Below are 15,856 nucleotides of genomic sequence, written 5' to 3' on the forward strand. Positions count from 1 at the left end.
AGAGTTCCTTAGATTTCAGGTCATCTTTTATATCTGTTGCACCAGTTACCATTGATTCGGGTCAATGATGCGGCAAGACAGGGCAAGTGTTAGCGATTTGGAACAAAGATGAAAGGAACGAGTGCAGGGCAGATACCTGAGAAGCCAAGATCTGCAAGCCACCACTAAGTTTTTAATTGACAAATTTTCTTTGTTGATATAGGGGAAAATTCGCTTCACTTAATTCAGCTATCATTGGAAATGCACATCCAAGGGATTTTACCTTCTGTTCAGGACCCTCCTGGAAAATGGGATTTTACTTTCTATTCAGTACCCTCCTGAAAAATGGGATTTTACTTTATGTTCAGAACCCTTCTGAATAATGGGATTTTACTTTATGCTCAGGACCCTCCTGAAAAATGGGATTTTACTTTATGCTCAGGACCCTCCTGAAAAATGGGATTTTACTTTCTGTTTAGGACCCTCCTGAACAATGAGATTTTACTTTATATTCAGGACCCTCCTGAAAAATGGGATTTTACTTTATATTCAGGACCCTCCTGAAAAATGGAATTTTACTTTATGCTCAGGACCCTCCTGAAAAATGAGATTTTACTTTATGTTCAGAACCCTCCTGAAAAATGGGATTTTACTTTATGTTCAGGACCCTCCTGAAAAATAGGAATTTATTTTCAGTTCAGGACCCTCCTAAAAAATGGGATTTTACTTTATGTTCAGGACCCTCCTGAAAAATGAGAATTTACTTTCAGTTCAGGACCCTCCTGAAAAATGGGAATTTATTTTCAGTTCAAGACCCTCCTGAAAAATGGGAATTTACTTTCAGTTCAGGACCCTCCTGAAAATTGGGATTTTACTTTGTGTTCAGGACCTTCCTAAAAAATGGGAATTTACTTTCTGTTCAGGACCCTCCTGAAAAATGAGATTTTACTTTATGTTCAGGACCCTCTTAAAAAATGAGAATTTACTTTCTGTTCAGGACCCTCCTGAAAAATGGGATTTTACAAAAATGGGATTTTACTTTATGTTCAGGACCCTCCTGAAAAATGAAATTTTACTTTATGTTCGGGACCCTCCTGGAAAATGGGACAACCCTTTCGAAAATGAAATACTATTTTACTATAATTTTGTTTGGGATAATTTTCGTTCTAGTTTTAATTTTGGGTTTCAGGAGCCCGCCTGAAGAATAGGGTGATGAAATAGCAAGTCAGGAGCCCGCCTGAAGAACAAGGTGATGAAATAGCAAGTCCGGGCCCGCCGGGAGAAACAGAGTGAAGAAAATAAAAAGTCAAGCAACAAAGTGATGAAATGGCAAGTCAGGAGTCCGCCTGAAGAATAGGGTGAAGAAACGGAAAAGTCAAGCAACAAAGTGATGAAATGGCAAGTCAGGAGCCCGCCTAGAGAATAGGGTGAAGAAATGAAAAGTCAAACAACAAAGCGAAGCAATGGAAAGTCAAGTAACAAGTTGGAAGAAATTGCAAGTCAGGAGCCCGCCTGAAGAATAGGGTGATAAAAGTCGAGTCAAGAGCCAATAGAAGCTGTATAGATAGGATTTTGTAATTTTCTTTATGTTTTAACTTATAATTTTCATTTTTGATGTAATGACAAGAGCCGCGGACCGGAACCTCGACGGAACCTCACTCGACTCTCCAACTCGGTATAGTCCACCTCTTCCAATCCTTTGAAATACCCGTGACTTGATTCTTTCATAACTTGGGTAGGAAGGATGTCTTAAGTCAAAACCCGGTTGTCCTTCTTCCTTCTGTTTCTTTCTTTGAATAATGGTCGGGTCAAAAATTTGGTCTCGCTATCTACTTCTTTGTCTGAAAATACTTCGTGTTTACATCCAAAGGGGGCATGATGTAGACACCTAATTTCATCCCTCCCCGATGTCGTTTTTACCCATTTTATTTTTATCCTACCGTGTACCCTCACCCATGTTATTATGCCCTCACCAAATACAAAAAATAATAACAAAAATCCCTAACAAAACCTATCCTAACTAATTCTATCTTATCCTAACAACCTACCCAATCAAAATAAACCACCTCATCACCCCACACCCTACCCCCTACCCCCTACCCTCTACCCACGTGACCCCACCTACCCTACCTCACCACTACCCACCCTCACAATATATACACACATACTCTCACAAAAAAAGGAGGAGGATCAGCAACCCCAAAAAGAAAAGAGAGCAGATCTCAAAAAAATTTTCCATTTCCATCATCATCACCAACTTCACGCCGCCTCTCCGTCCAACCAACTACGACGACAATAACGCCGTCACCACCATCTTCCTCCTCTCGAAACTATCGACAAAGCACCAACTCATCGCCGCCGCCACCGAGCTTCTGCCGACCCAACTTCGGTTGTCGAGCTTCCACTTTCCGCCGCCTATATTCTGTCGATATTATTCCGCCGAGCTTCTGCCGAGCTTCCACCGACCCAACTTCCGCGGCCGAGCTTCCTCTCCCACCGCCGATAAACCGACCACCAGTCGGCGACCCATCGTCCTCAACCAACAGAAGCGGGCCAGTGCCGCCACCGGCGAAACAGCATCGCCGTAGACAGCTTCAGCTCCAGTCACCATCGGAGAACAGGCACCGCCGCCGTTCTCTCCGTCACCGGAGCTCGATCTGCGTTGGGTTTTGGGTTCCTGTTGTTTGTTGGGGGTTTTGGTTTCGTCTGTTTCCTGGTTCGTCGTCGATATTGGATTTCGAGTTGTTACCAAATCGCGTCGTCGTTCTGGTTTGGGTTTCATATAACAAAGTTTGTCTCACTGGTTTTGAAGTTGTCCTATTAGTTTTTCCCTATACTGAGTTGGATTCATCGCGATTGAGGTTCTCCGGTCGAGTATTTTGGTCTTCGGATTTCTTTATTATCGTCAAGGATCAATTTCATCGAGGTCCATTTCTTCTAACCGAATCTTTAATTTATTTTGACTTTTTTGTGATGTTGTGGGTGTGGTTGATTTATTTGTTGCGTGTTTGGTATGTTCGAATATGTGTTATGTGTTGGTTGATGTTGGTTTCGGACTTTGAAAAGTGAATTGATAAATCGAAGCATGTTTAATCATATTGGTTGAAATAAATTTGGGGACGGGAATCAAAAATTGATAAAAGTAAATATTTTGATATTTTTGATACATTGTTGATGTTGAATATGGTATGTTGTCGAGCGGGTAGGCAAACAGTAAGCTCGGGTAGGCAAGTTTAGGATTGGTGTAATGTGGGAATGATCGGAATATTTGTTGAATGTTTTGTTTATCGTATTTGGAAAGTGCACTTATTTAACCGGGGAATGCCCCGAGGTAATTTGTATTTACTCCCCGGGGAATGCCCCGAAGAATTTTGTACGCTAAGGATGCTCGTGATCAAGGCCCGAGGCAGCGGGTAAAGCATGGTTTAGGACTAGTGTAGGTTATTTCAGTATTTTTATTTCGAGTTGTAATAATTGGACTGGACTTTACATTTTTTTTATTTTTGTTTTGTTATTGTTTGATTATTTTGCGTGCTTTTGTGTGGTTTATGCATTTGTAACGTCAATTTATCCTATACGCTCTGCCAAGCGACCGTGGTTGAACCACGGGATCGAGGGGTGTCTAACACCTTCCCCTCGGTCAACAGAATTCCTTAGCCGGAATCTCTGTTCGCAAACCAGTTTAAGAGTTAAATGGTTTTCGAAAAGGATTTTTCAAAAGTGACTTGGCACATCGGATTATGCCAAGTGGCGACTCTGAATAAAAAATGCAAATAATCCTTTTCCGAAATAAATTTTCATTTCTTGTCACTTAAATAGTAAAGCCCTTTCGAACTTTAAAATATACATTTTTTGGAGTACGTAAAAAAGGGATGTGACATTATCAGGATGTGAATCTCATGCAAAAAATGATTATACTTCTGACAGTAATGTACTAATACTTGAGCTTCAGTAGGCTGAACTCCTGACACCGCATATCTAAAATTATTTTTAAATGGATAGAAGTACAAAAAATTATAGTAAAAGAAGGATTTTCCCTTTTAAAAAAAAAATTAATTGGGGCAAGAGAATGAAAATTGTCGAAGGGATTACAAGTAGGGAATCAAATGTTCGCCAATAAAAAAAATTTAGGTAGCCAACAAGCTGAAGTACTAAAATCCACATGTAAACATAGGATAGGACTTAAACAAAAGCACTAAAATTTCAGTTAGGTGAGGTGGGGATGGGGGAGAAAATGGTCCAGCTCCCACATTATATACTTCCTATAAATATCAAAAATAGTATTTTCATTTAATCACCTGTTTTTTCCTCTTTGAAAAATATAAAAAAAAATATTTTTTTGGCAAAAATATATCCCTGACTGTATAGTACTTCATAAATATTTTTTTTGTCATTTTATTTTATTTTACTTTTGAATCTTAACAAAACATTTATGTATGATTGCCTTAATTATCATTTATCTTTTATACTATTAGCGTATAGAAGGTAAACCTCATTTGCAAAAATTTGCGAAACTACAACTCTATGACTGGACCAAAATGATGTCTTAGTGCCCGTTTGGCAAGAAAAATATTTTCATTTTATTTTCGGTGTTTTATTCCGAAAGTCTATTTTGATATAGAAGTATTACAATTTTTAAAATTTTAAAAACTCTGAAAAGTTCTTTTTTATAATTTATAGTCCAAATGGCTCACATAAAATCAAAAATAACTTCAATTTCTATTAATATTCAGATATAACTTTCACTTCCCCAATACTATTTTTAACTTGAAAATAAATACATAGTACGGTTTTTCAAATTTCACAATTCTTATGTTCAAACGATCATTTAGTTTACTTGAAATCCAATGCAGAACAACACGGTCCACATCCCATGGCCCAATTAAGCCCATACAGCTTTTCCAGGCCCAATTTCAACCCAATATGGCTAATACCACCTTCCCCGAGCCCAATCAAACTTGACAGAGCAAAATGGATTAAGAGGCAGTCTATTTCTTTATTAAAAAATCTACTTGTCCATATAAATGGAGTCTTATAGGCATTTAGGCATGAATTGAGTAGTATTTGAAATAATAGTATAAGTTAAAGACGAAAGAATAAGTTAAAGACGAAAGAAGATATTTGAAAGTTGACATTGTGTTCATACTTGCAACTCACTTGATTTTTTATTTTAATTTTGGAGTGAAAAATTGAGTGTGTATAATCGAACAGGTTGCTGGAAAAATCAAAATAAAAGGAAATCACATCATAAGCCTCATTCAAAAGCAGTGCAACCATAAAAGTTGCTAGGTTGCTGAGCCATTGGGTTCGCGGTTAGGTTGTCGAGCCATTGGCTTACACTTACACATGATTAAAAAAAATTTTATGTAAATATAGTAGATGTTGAACCCTTCAACCAATTCATGTAAAATCCTGATTCCAGCACTGGATGAAGTTAGTGGAAAAGAACAATGGGGACAAACGCAGCCGTTTCCACAAGGTATAGAAATCATATGCAGTGAGTCATACAACTATTATTTTATAGTAATCACAAAAACATCCTTTCATACAAGAAAAAGAAAACATACAAAAAGTCTTCTTCATTGTTTAATTTCAAGGAGCCAACATCTAATGTGTACAAACATTTTGAGAATTTCACTACACAAATTATAAAGATAAAATGAACACATAGCTGCTAATGAACCAGAGAAATGATTTTTCATACAGGAATTCCAAAGTTGCAATGAAGCAAATTTGACAAGATTGTACCCTCATTATCTACAGTAGTCAAGCTGTTTTCGTGCCTTTTGAATCTTTATTACCTCGTTAAACAAATGCACACGAAGCCTGCAAGCTGCACGCTTAGTATCCGCCTTTTCCCTTAGAAGAAAAGAATCGGCTGAAACCACGAGATTGTTTTTCAGGTGTAGGACCAGAAGATGACGAAGAGCCAGACTTAGTAGGCCGGTGTTTAGGAGACTTTGAGCCGATTGGTGATCTCAATGGATTGTTTACTTCAGTGTCTGAGGGAGTATATGACACGTTATACATATCCACCGGGGACTCACAAGTTGCTTTTACGGAACTGGCAGTGTCCATCTCAGCTAGATCATTGTCGTAGATGTTCATGCTAGTGATTGTTGGTTCTTCCCGAAAACCTTCCCCTTTTGAACTTCTATCGGCATAAGGGGACCCCATAAACTCCGTCTGAGGACGCAAAGAGTTCAGCTGTTTCCCCAGTAGAAATATGGTTTCTTGACACTCAGCCAGCTTCTCTGCTGCAGCTGTTAGCTCTTTTTCCTGGAGAAAATTAACAGAGTTGTGTTCTTCAGACACACTTTGGATTGAAGCGGGCGACATTAGGCTATTAAAAGGATCCTAACACCAAATCTTTTATACCAACTTATTTCAATTACACACAGATTGAACATTAAAGTTTGGTGGATCCTAACACCAAATCTTTTATACCAACTTATTTCAATTACACACAGATTGAACATTAAAGTTTGGTAAGACCTGAAAATTTTTCTAGTAGGCTACTCTATCATTGATAAGCTGTTTTGCAATCTAAAAGTGAGTTAATTCGCTAATTAAGACAATAGAGAGGAGTTCCAGAAAAAGGAGTCAAGTATTTCAAAGCAAGGTTATACATGATTCTTTGAAGTTCTGTATGCATAGTGAGACTTAAAGGTCATCTAGATATCATAGTTTCGTAACATTTACTCTTATTATAAATTTTTAATTTGCAAATCTTTTAATATGATTGAAACTTCTATCACAGAAGCAGAACTTAGCGAGATGGAGCAAAACAAAGAAAAAGAAAAACTGCTTGTAGCAGTTACAAAACACTTCGAGGTAAACTCTATTACAAAGTTAATTTGCATAGCATCACTATCACAGAAATCTATTGTAATTTATTGAGTTAATGTGAAATTAGATCAAAACAACAATTGAGAAGCACGTCTTTTCCAACTAAATTTAGTACCGTAAATCACGGCATAAAATACATACTAAAATGGATTGGAATGATCATTCATTAGGGAGCAAGAACGCTACCTGGTTAGTCTTCGCATCAAGGTCAGCAGCACTCTCCATCCTGATACAAACAGCAAATTAAATTAGTTTAAGTGACCCTTGACATAATCTTGAATCGACAGATCAATTGCAATATTTCTACAACACTATCAATAAAACACTAGAGGGTAGAGTATACACAGACCTTACCCCTACCTCGTGAGAGTAGAGAGGCTGAACTCGAAAGATTTATATAGACAACAAACCCCAAGTAAATGAAAAATCTTAATCAGGGTAAAAAAATCACCATTCTTTTCATAGGATCAGCTATAAATTATTGCAATTACATCGAAACATGACTCTTTTCCTTTTTCCGTGTTACTCCATTCTTTTAATTTTATATGTGCGTGTGTGAATGTGTGAAGGGGTCGGATTATGAAGGTCATACTACTTTTTATTCTACGCCAATTCGATAGGACGAAACACAATGTAATAACTTTCAAAGCTGGTTTTTGATTGTAAGATCTGACGGTCATATTTTATAATTCCAGGGCCAATGTGGACCAAAAAGCACTAACCTTTGTAGTTGCTCTTCGAGATCACGGCACATAGCTAAAGCATCCTGGTGACTCTTCTTTTCCTCTTGAAGCTCGTTATCAAGACTTTCTATCTTTGCCTGAAGACGGTTGACTTCAGTTTGCAACTCCTCAGTCCGAGTTTCAAGTGAGTTATATGACTCTGCCATGCATCTAAGCTGAGTTTCGGCCAAACTGTTTGCCTTTTGAGCAGATACCAATTGTGACTTAACCTCTGCTAGAAGCTGCTCGGTTTCAGCCAATTGGCATTTAGTGCTTTCTAGATTCTCAGAGTATCTAGCAAGATCAAGAGCCATATTGTCTTTCTCTAACTTCAACTGCTCGACCTCCTCCAACGAGCACTTCAAAGAGGTTGATGTTGACTCTGAAGTAGGAACAAGACTTCCTTCATGGGGAATGTCTGGATCAGAAGTGGAATCAGAAAAATGTGCACAACCATTTGCATATACCTCGCCTGAGTGCTGAAGACCTTTATTTTCAGGTAAAGCAACCTTGTCTATGCAATCAGAAGTACTTATTTCTGTTTCAGAATTCTTGTAACCGAGGATATTGAAGTGTAATTCGCTCGCATTACTCAGTACACGAGACAGATCAAGGACAAAATTCACCATATTCAACCTGCTGCTTATTACCTCCACATAAGTGGAAGAAAAATCATCTAATTTTTCATTGATTCCACTTCCATCAGGAGCTGTTCCTTGGATAGCCTTAGCTTCTTTGCCCAGAAAGAGTACAAAGTCATGAATTTGAGACATAGCATCTGCTAATTCTTTGCTGATACCATGGACGGACTCATTGCATGACTTACTATCTTCTGAGACAGGAATTTCCTTTTCTAAGATTGCCTCACCATCATCAAGAGAGGGCTGAGATTCAGTTGCAGTCTTAGAGGAAAGAGTGGTCTCAACAATACTCGTAGTTGATTGCGGTCCAACAGCATTGCGCATTTCTTGCACAATCTCTCTGAGATCCTCTTGAATTCTTTGAATGTCAGCGTCCTTGGACAGAGACTCCAAAACCATTGAAATTCTTGATTGGAGCCTCATAGATATGGATTTATCTGAAAGAGGTTGATGACTTTGTGATGAAACTTCCTCTTTGTGAGATTCTTGATTTCCTGATATACTTGGCTCATTATGTTCTTTCAGCTGAGAATCTGGGCTTGTGGTGACATGCATGGAGGTAGTTTCGGTTCTTGCATTATTTGGAATATCAGGAATCAAAACTGTTCCATTTGTGTCACTTGACTGATAAGCCAATTTCTCCATCTCCAAAAAGTCATCCATGAGATCCAGGTGACTTGCACTTTCAGATTTATGTGGACTGTCAAAGTTCTTTTCCTTCTTGACATGGGAGAGTTCAGACATTAATGTTGTCGTCCAAGAGCTAGAGCAACTAACATTATCGTCATTTCCATCCTCGGACATGGAAGCCAATCTTGGAAGGTGATTTGTTTCATGCGTAAAGGAACCCTCAGAATGCTGTCGTCGAATGGTGGACTTTTGTGGGCTCTTCTGTTCAGCATTTGCTTGCAGCTGTGCTTCCAAATTTTGAAGCTTGCTGGCCGTCTTTGCACAAACACTCCTGGATGTCTGTAATTCACTGTTCCGGTGTGCCAAAGCTTCTTTCAAAATCTTTGTTTCCTCCTCCATTGCCAAAAGGCGTTCTGTAAGTTGCTCATTCTCTTTATGGAACTTCTGCACACTATCCAATGAAAAATCTGGCAAACTGGAAAACTGTGGACTAGAAGGCCTTCCTCCTTGGGATTTCTTTACACGGCTGTCCCCATAATCTCTACCCAAACTCTCAACCTCAAGCTTCATCTGGGCCAAGGCTGCAGGCCCAGGCAACTTCTTCCGCACAAGACCACGTAATCTCTGACACTCTGCTTCCAATTTTGCAATTTTCTTCACTCCCTCCAGGTGTTGCTTGTTTGCAACTTCTGCAGACCGTACGCTCATATTTTTCTCCTCATTACGAATTTCTAGTTCCTTTGAGTTAATATGGAGTTCATATTTCAAAGAATTTATTTCCCTTTCACATGAATCGATATTGCTCTTCAACATCTCAATTTCTGCTTCAGCTTGGGCTTTTTCTTCACTGAGCTGTATCACCATGCTAGAACGCTCCTGCAAAGACCTTGAGAGTGCAGAATTTTCCGCTGCAGACCTGAGTAACTGTTGGTCCAGGTTAGCTAATTTTGCTTCAAACTCATGCTTCATTTTGTCAAACTGTTTGGTTTTATTCTGAATCACATCATGCAGCTTCTGTTCATGTTCTTCTTTCAAATTTCGTATCTGCCGCATGCACTCCTTCAGTGCACCATCCAGATGTGATGCCCTGTCTTCAGCAGTAAGCTTCAAAAGAGTAACGGATTCCAGGTGATTTTTCAGTGTCGCGGCTTCTGACTCAGCCTTCTCCCAACCTGTACAGAGAGATGTGAATAAAAGAATTCAGAACCCAGTTGCAAAACACTTGTTGCAAGAAAAAGACAAGTCAATAAGGAACATCACCTGAGACGGCTTCTTCAGCAACTTTAGCGTGTTGTTTTACCAGGTTTTCCTTATTAGTCATTTCTGACTGTGCAGCAGCCAACTTTTCATTCAAATCCTTGACTTCATCCTCTAAGCCACTCACTTGTTCCTCAAGAGACTTAACTTGATCCTCCAATCCAGTCAAATGTGAATAAGATTCAACGGAAATTTGCACATATTTAGGTTTCTTGATTTCCTGTTTACCCTGAAATATAACGGAAACCAAAACATAAATCACCAAGACGAGACAAATTGAATGAAGCTCTCTCACAGGGAATTATTGTAAAAAAAAAAAAAAATCGATGAATTACCAAACTGAAACTATGTCTTTTCCTTTCTAGCACCAATCACATTATATTGAAGAGAGAAACAAAATTAACAGAACTAAATTAGAACTTATAATTTGTGAGGGTAAATATTAAAGACTACCACCCATCAATCTCAACCTATAGACGTAAGCCTCACAGTTTAGATAAATGGAGAAGTTCTTTGCTAGTATTGACCAAATTAAGCAGCATTTCTTTTATTCAAGTTCTCATAATTAAAGGTCAACATGAAAGTCCTTGTTATAGATGTAAACATATTGTCAGATTGTTTATAGGATAAACTATAGAGAATTATGGTTAGACAATCTAATAGCAATGACGACCACAAAGAATGAGAAGAAAACGGAAATTCCTAGTTGAATCTAAAGGGGCAGATGATGACTCCACTATAAGAGAAGGAAAATATACTTTTTAATTATATAGGTACCAACACACACACCTGATCAACCTTAGGTTCAGTTGAATCTGAAGGGGCAGAGGCTGACTCCACTATAAGAGCTGCAGGTTTCTCACTTGCTGTCTTATCTGATGATTTCTTCTTCCACGGCCAACTCCTACGATCCATTGTAGACTGCTGGACAAGGAAAATATCTGCTTAATTTAGTCAATGAATCACGATAATAAGGGAAATGATAACTTTTTTAATTGAAAAGCACAAAAAATGCATTACAAGTTCACAACACTTGACAGGAGATACAACTGGAAGTCACATCAGAACTTAAGCTTCAAGTGGTGGTAGACAATGCATGAAACTACAGACGCAACGTAGATATACACTATATGCAGTAATTGTCCTAATTCACCCAAAAAAAAAGCAATATACACAAATATGCCCCCCACCACTAGCTCAGAACTCATTGGAAATGTTGCTATAGCTGGAAAATATGAGACTAACTTGCAAAGGGAACTCGATTACCTCCTTACAAAGATTGTTAAACGCCACAACTCAGAATACTTGCACTACATTTCAGCTAGAACTGAGCAACAAATTAAGCTCAAATGTCGGAAAACAGAGAAAAGACACTAATTTGGACTTAAAATGTGGTGAAATCAGAGTACAGGGAGCTAAGAAGGTAATCAAATTTCGCAAAAGCAAATAAACATAAAGGAAAAAACACAGTAATTACAAGAATCTAGCACCTGAGGAGTTCCAAATAGGTAAAAATCATAACCTCAACAAGAAATATCGAAAAAGATATGTATATATTAAGTAACATATATTCAGATCAAATACCGATGATTGCATAACAAAGACAATTATAAAGCACAAAATGACCCCAGATGACATAAAATAGAGCAAAAGTGGTAGTTAAAGAAAATGACACACCACCATAAACAATAAAAACTAAACATGAATATTACACATTGTTATATTGTAACAATATGAATACCAAATCAAGAATAAATACTACAAAACCAAGCTCCTCAATCATATGCATTGCTAAAAAAAATATGATCTTTCTTTCTTTTTTTTATCACAACCAACAACAACATACCCAGTGAAATCTCTTCACTCACAAGTGGACAAGCGTACACAGACCTTACCACTACCTCGCATAAACAGAGAGATTGTTTCCGAAAGAGCCTCAACCAATATACCTTAAACCTCAAGATTAAAACAATCACACCCCTTCAATCAACTAATACACAAAAATAACAAAAACCCACAATAGCAACAACTTCATAATTCATCAAGAAAACTCATACCCAGAAAAAAGTGGACATAATACTACAATTCCTCATCACTTACTAAAAGAACACCATAAAAATCAAATCTTGGAACAACTGATCTACTGAATTTACTAAATTTACAAAACATGTAACCCCAAAATGGGGATTAAGATAAACCCACCGACAACAAAATGAGGTAAATGACAACTTCATACAACCAAAAAATGAGGAGAAAAATGAGGAAAAAGTTCAAATGGGTACAAAATTAAAGCAAACACAAAAATCCAAGCTAAATACAAACACCGAAAAAAAATTAAAACAACCCCATTACACCATTTTCAAAGAAAAACGTAACTGAAAAAAAAAAATACATCAAAAAATCTTTTAAAAAATAAATTACTCACCACTAACAATGCAGCTTCTTTGACAAAAAATAACAATTACCCAGCAGATATTTTAGCCGAATATTAAGATCTAGTCAGTTTAAAGTTGATAATTTTGAGTTAAATTTTAGTTTTTAGTAACAAATTTTTTTTTGAGAGAGATTTTTTTAGAGAGAGAAAGTGAGATCGACCGGAGGAGAAAGGTGGTGATAGTGGAGGGGGAAAGGGCGGAGGGGTTAAAAATAAAAATTTTGCAGATTAGGTGTCACTTATAAGGCAAGAAGTTGGAAAGAGCCAAAAAATATTCAGTTTTTTTATTAAAATAAAATTTAAAAAATTATTATCTCTGGTTATTTTTATGTCAGAAGTATATAATCTTAGATAGAAGTAAAATTAAATGTTAAATATTGCTACAAAGGAAATGTGATATGGAAAAGACAAGTTTACCCTTGAGGTATATTGGTAAAAGTAAATTCTTTAGTATTATTCAAATAAAAGTAGTATCGCAGATTGTGATGAGATGAATAGAATTTCAATCATCTATATTTTAAGGTTCTATATTCTAGTAACAAAAAAAAAAATTAATGTGTTTATATTTGACAATTGCTAAAGTCTTATTTATTTTTAAAATGGGTAGAATTTAAAGTCCATCAAATAAAAAATTTAAAAATAACTAATGTCTTAAAGGCTTAATTTGCTTTTCAGATTGAAAAATCTCAATTTAAATGTGTATCTAATTATTAAAGATATTTGTCTAAATCATAACACATTTGAAGATTATTAAGATCTTCTTTTCCCTAAATATCTTTACTGTGTATAGTTTACTCTTTTTTTTTAAGAGCTTTTTAGTAATAGTATAATTTAATTTTTTTAAAATAAAATAAATTTGACATGAAAAATGAGAATATTATGGTAGGCTTGTTGGAGAAGCAAGGTAGGGGTGGGGTGGGGTGTATGAATATAAATAGAGAATGGCACAAACTGTAATCCACACAGTCCAGCTCATTATGTTACTTGGGTGCTCTGTCTAACCCCCCCCCACCCGCCTTTTCTTTTTCAAAGATACCTACTGTCCTAGTCCTACTATTCAACAATCCCCATAAATTTTTTTATTTTATTATTTTTACACTAAATACTCCACTAAATTCTCAGTGAGAAATAAGAATAGACTCAACTAAAATAAGTTGTGGTGCAGTAGATAGAATTGCTCCATTCTTAATTAGAGATCAGTGGTTCGATCTTGGATATGAAAAAAAAAAAATTTGGGAGCGCTATTATCTTAATGGGCCTGCAACGCGCGATTCGGATTAGTCGGGGCTCCAACGTGGACATCGAACACCGAATGAAAAACAAAAACAAAAAGATGCATTTTGGATCTCTAAAATTAAATTCTTAGCTGTAAATAATGATTGTGGTGGAGTAATAACAGCAACAACAAATTCAGTATATTTTCACGTAGTAGGAGCTGATAAGGGTAGAATGTACGCAGTTTATACCACTACCTCCAAAAAAGTAGAGAGGTTATTTTCGATAGAACCCCGACCTAGGACACAATGACAGTAAACAAAGTCGTCATAGAACATGAAATAAGATACTTATAATAACTGCAATACGACACCCACAAGAAAATATAATATACCAACAAACTAAAGGCACACGCCACTAAAAGCTTTTTTATGGCTCATTTACCACCTGGAGGGGGTCTGTTAACACGAGAGGTTTTAAACGTCGCATTTCAACTTTCAGAGACCGCTCTCTCATTGGGATTAGGAAGGGCCAAGTCTTTTTCTGAGTCGTGAATCTCCTTGGTACTTGAACTTGATTCTTTAAAGCCAGGAACTCCATTCAATTAGCCACCTCCTCCACCCCCCTAACTAGAAGTTCCAACTTATGTACAAAGCCCTACGATTACTAGTTAAGCTATCCCAAATCACTTCTAACTACTGACTATGACTCATCCACATGCATGCACTAGCCCTCTATCCTAATATGCGTCCTCCATATCTTGTTATCTAGGTCGTGTCCTCAGTAAGCTGTAGCTGTTGCATGTCACATCTAATCACCTTTCTCCAATATTTTTTCGGCATACCCCTACTCCCGTCACAAATCATTTAAGATCAACCTCTCACACCTACGAATTGGGGCATCAGTGTCCCTCCTCATCACATGCCTAACCATTTCAACCTCACTTCCCACATCTTATCCTCCACCAACGCCACACCCACCTTCTCTCGAATAGTCACATTCCTAACCCTGTCACCCCTATTAAGTCCACACATCCACCGCAACATCCATAAATATTTTTTTATTCTTAATTAGTGGTATTAGGTTTAAGTCTTCCTGGGTATGTAGTAATTTTTGATAGAGAACACTTTATCTCTTCAATATGGGACTTTTCAGTGTGAATTTAAATTTAATCAATTTCTAATATGAACACCGGATCATGAACGAAAAATCAAAATAAAAGAAATTAATTTTTTTACTAATGTTTGACCATAAATTTTTAGATTGAATTTTATGAATTTATCTTTAAATATTTCGTTGGTTATAAATTTTTGATAAGATTTTTAAGATCTAATCGTCAAATATTTTTAAAGAATATCTAGGTTGATCCATAACTCCACTAACTCAACTTTCAAGTTTTAATTTCAAAATTTATGTCAAACGTGAACTAAGTTTATTAAAATTTATGTTTAGTATGATATGAGGAATAAATGATAATAATCTAAAAAAAAAAAAAAACAGGATTATTTTCTCTTATACTTGATTAAAGAATATTAATTAATGTCAAAATTATTTATCTTAAAATTTGCATTTTACTGATGTAATAAATTATATCATATATGTGATGAAAACTAATTTCATCGGATAACTTTTATCTATCCCATTTAAATACTTATTTCAATGTTGCCTTTTTTTTAAATAATAAAAATCCTTAACTGTATATATCAAGATCATATCGCATTTATTGGATTCTTTTTATTTTCAACTATCTCATTCTTTAATCATATTTATGACTTTGTTGTGTGTCATAAACCTAGTGCTAGAGCCTAAAAACTAGCTTAGCTTAATTAATATACTGAAATAAATTCTCCCAGTATATTAATCTTGGAAGATTCTAGTTAAACTGCCTGTCCTATTTTAAGCTTTTTTTCCATTTATCATGCCGTCTCTAATATCCTTTTTCGTATTTTAGAATATGATTCTTTTTATCTAATAGATTTGCTCTACAACTAAAAAGTTATAATAGGTTGAGACCATTTTTTTTTAAAATAAAAAATAAAAAAATCATGTCTAATTTGCAAACAGTATCACGCGTAATTAAAGAGTGTAATCAAATAATTTTTTTATGAAGCAATCTAACTAAACATGAT

The 15,856-nt window shown here is 36.3% G+C and overlaps 1 protein-coding gene across 3 annotated transcripts; it reads right to left on the reverse strand.

Annotated features, from left to right (window-relative positions):
* Nucleotides 1–5,543: 5,543 nt before the first annotated feature.
* On the reverse strand, nucleotides 5,544–12,730 carry LOC107866905 (filament-like plant protein 4). Of its 3 annotated transcripts, none has more exons than XM_047411294.1 (6): nucleotides 12,504–12,730; nucleotides 10,868–10,999; nucleotides 10,082–10,307; nucleotides 7,551–9,993; nucleotides 7,015–7,054; nucleotides 5,544–6,258 (listed from the first exon to the last, which is right to left on the reverse strand). In XM_047411294.1, the coding sequence occupies exons 2-6, from the start codon at nucleotides 10,991–10,993 to the stop codon at nucleotides 5,821–5,823; spliced, it is 3,273 nt and encodes a 1,090-aa protein (XP_047267250.1). In that variant the 5' UTR covers nucleotides 10,994–10,999; nucleotides 12,504–12,730; the 3' UTR covers nucleotides 5,544–5,820. The 3 variants fall into 3 exon arrangements, with proteins under 3 accessions (XP_047267250.1, XP_016568421.2, XP_047267251.1); XM_016712935.2 differs by having other exon boundaries at nucleotides 10,868–11,002; XM_047411295.1 differs by having other exon boundaries at nucleotides 10,868–11,019.
* Nucleotides 12,731–15,856: the final 3,126 nt, after the last annotated feature.

This window comes from Capsicum annuum, chromosome 4, assembly GCF_002878395.1.
Source record: "Capsicum annuum cultivar UCD-10X-F1 chromosome 4, UCD10Xv1.1, whole genome shotgun sequence".
NCBI classification, from domain to species: Eukaryota; Viridiplantae; Streptophyta; class Magnoliopsida; order Solanales; family Solanaceae; genus Capsicum; species Capsicum annuum.

Coding starts and splice junctions, on each gene's coding strand:
- LOC107866905 (XM_047411294.1), bottom strand. CDS start 10,993: ATGGATCGTAGGAGTTGGCCGTGGAAGAAGAAATCATCAGATAAGACA. Junction 10,308..10,867: donor CTGAACCTAAGGTTGATCAG/GTGTGTGTGTTG, acceptor GTTATATTTCAG/GGTAAACAGGAAATCAAGAA. Junction 9,994..10,081: donor TGCTGAAGAAGCCGTCTCAG/GTGATGTTCCTT, acceptor CTCTCTGTACAG/GTTGGGAGAAGGCTGAGTCA.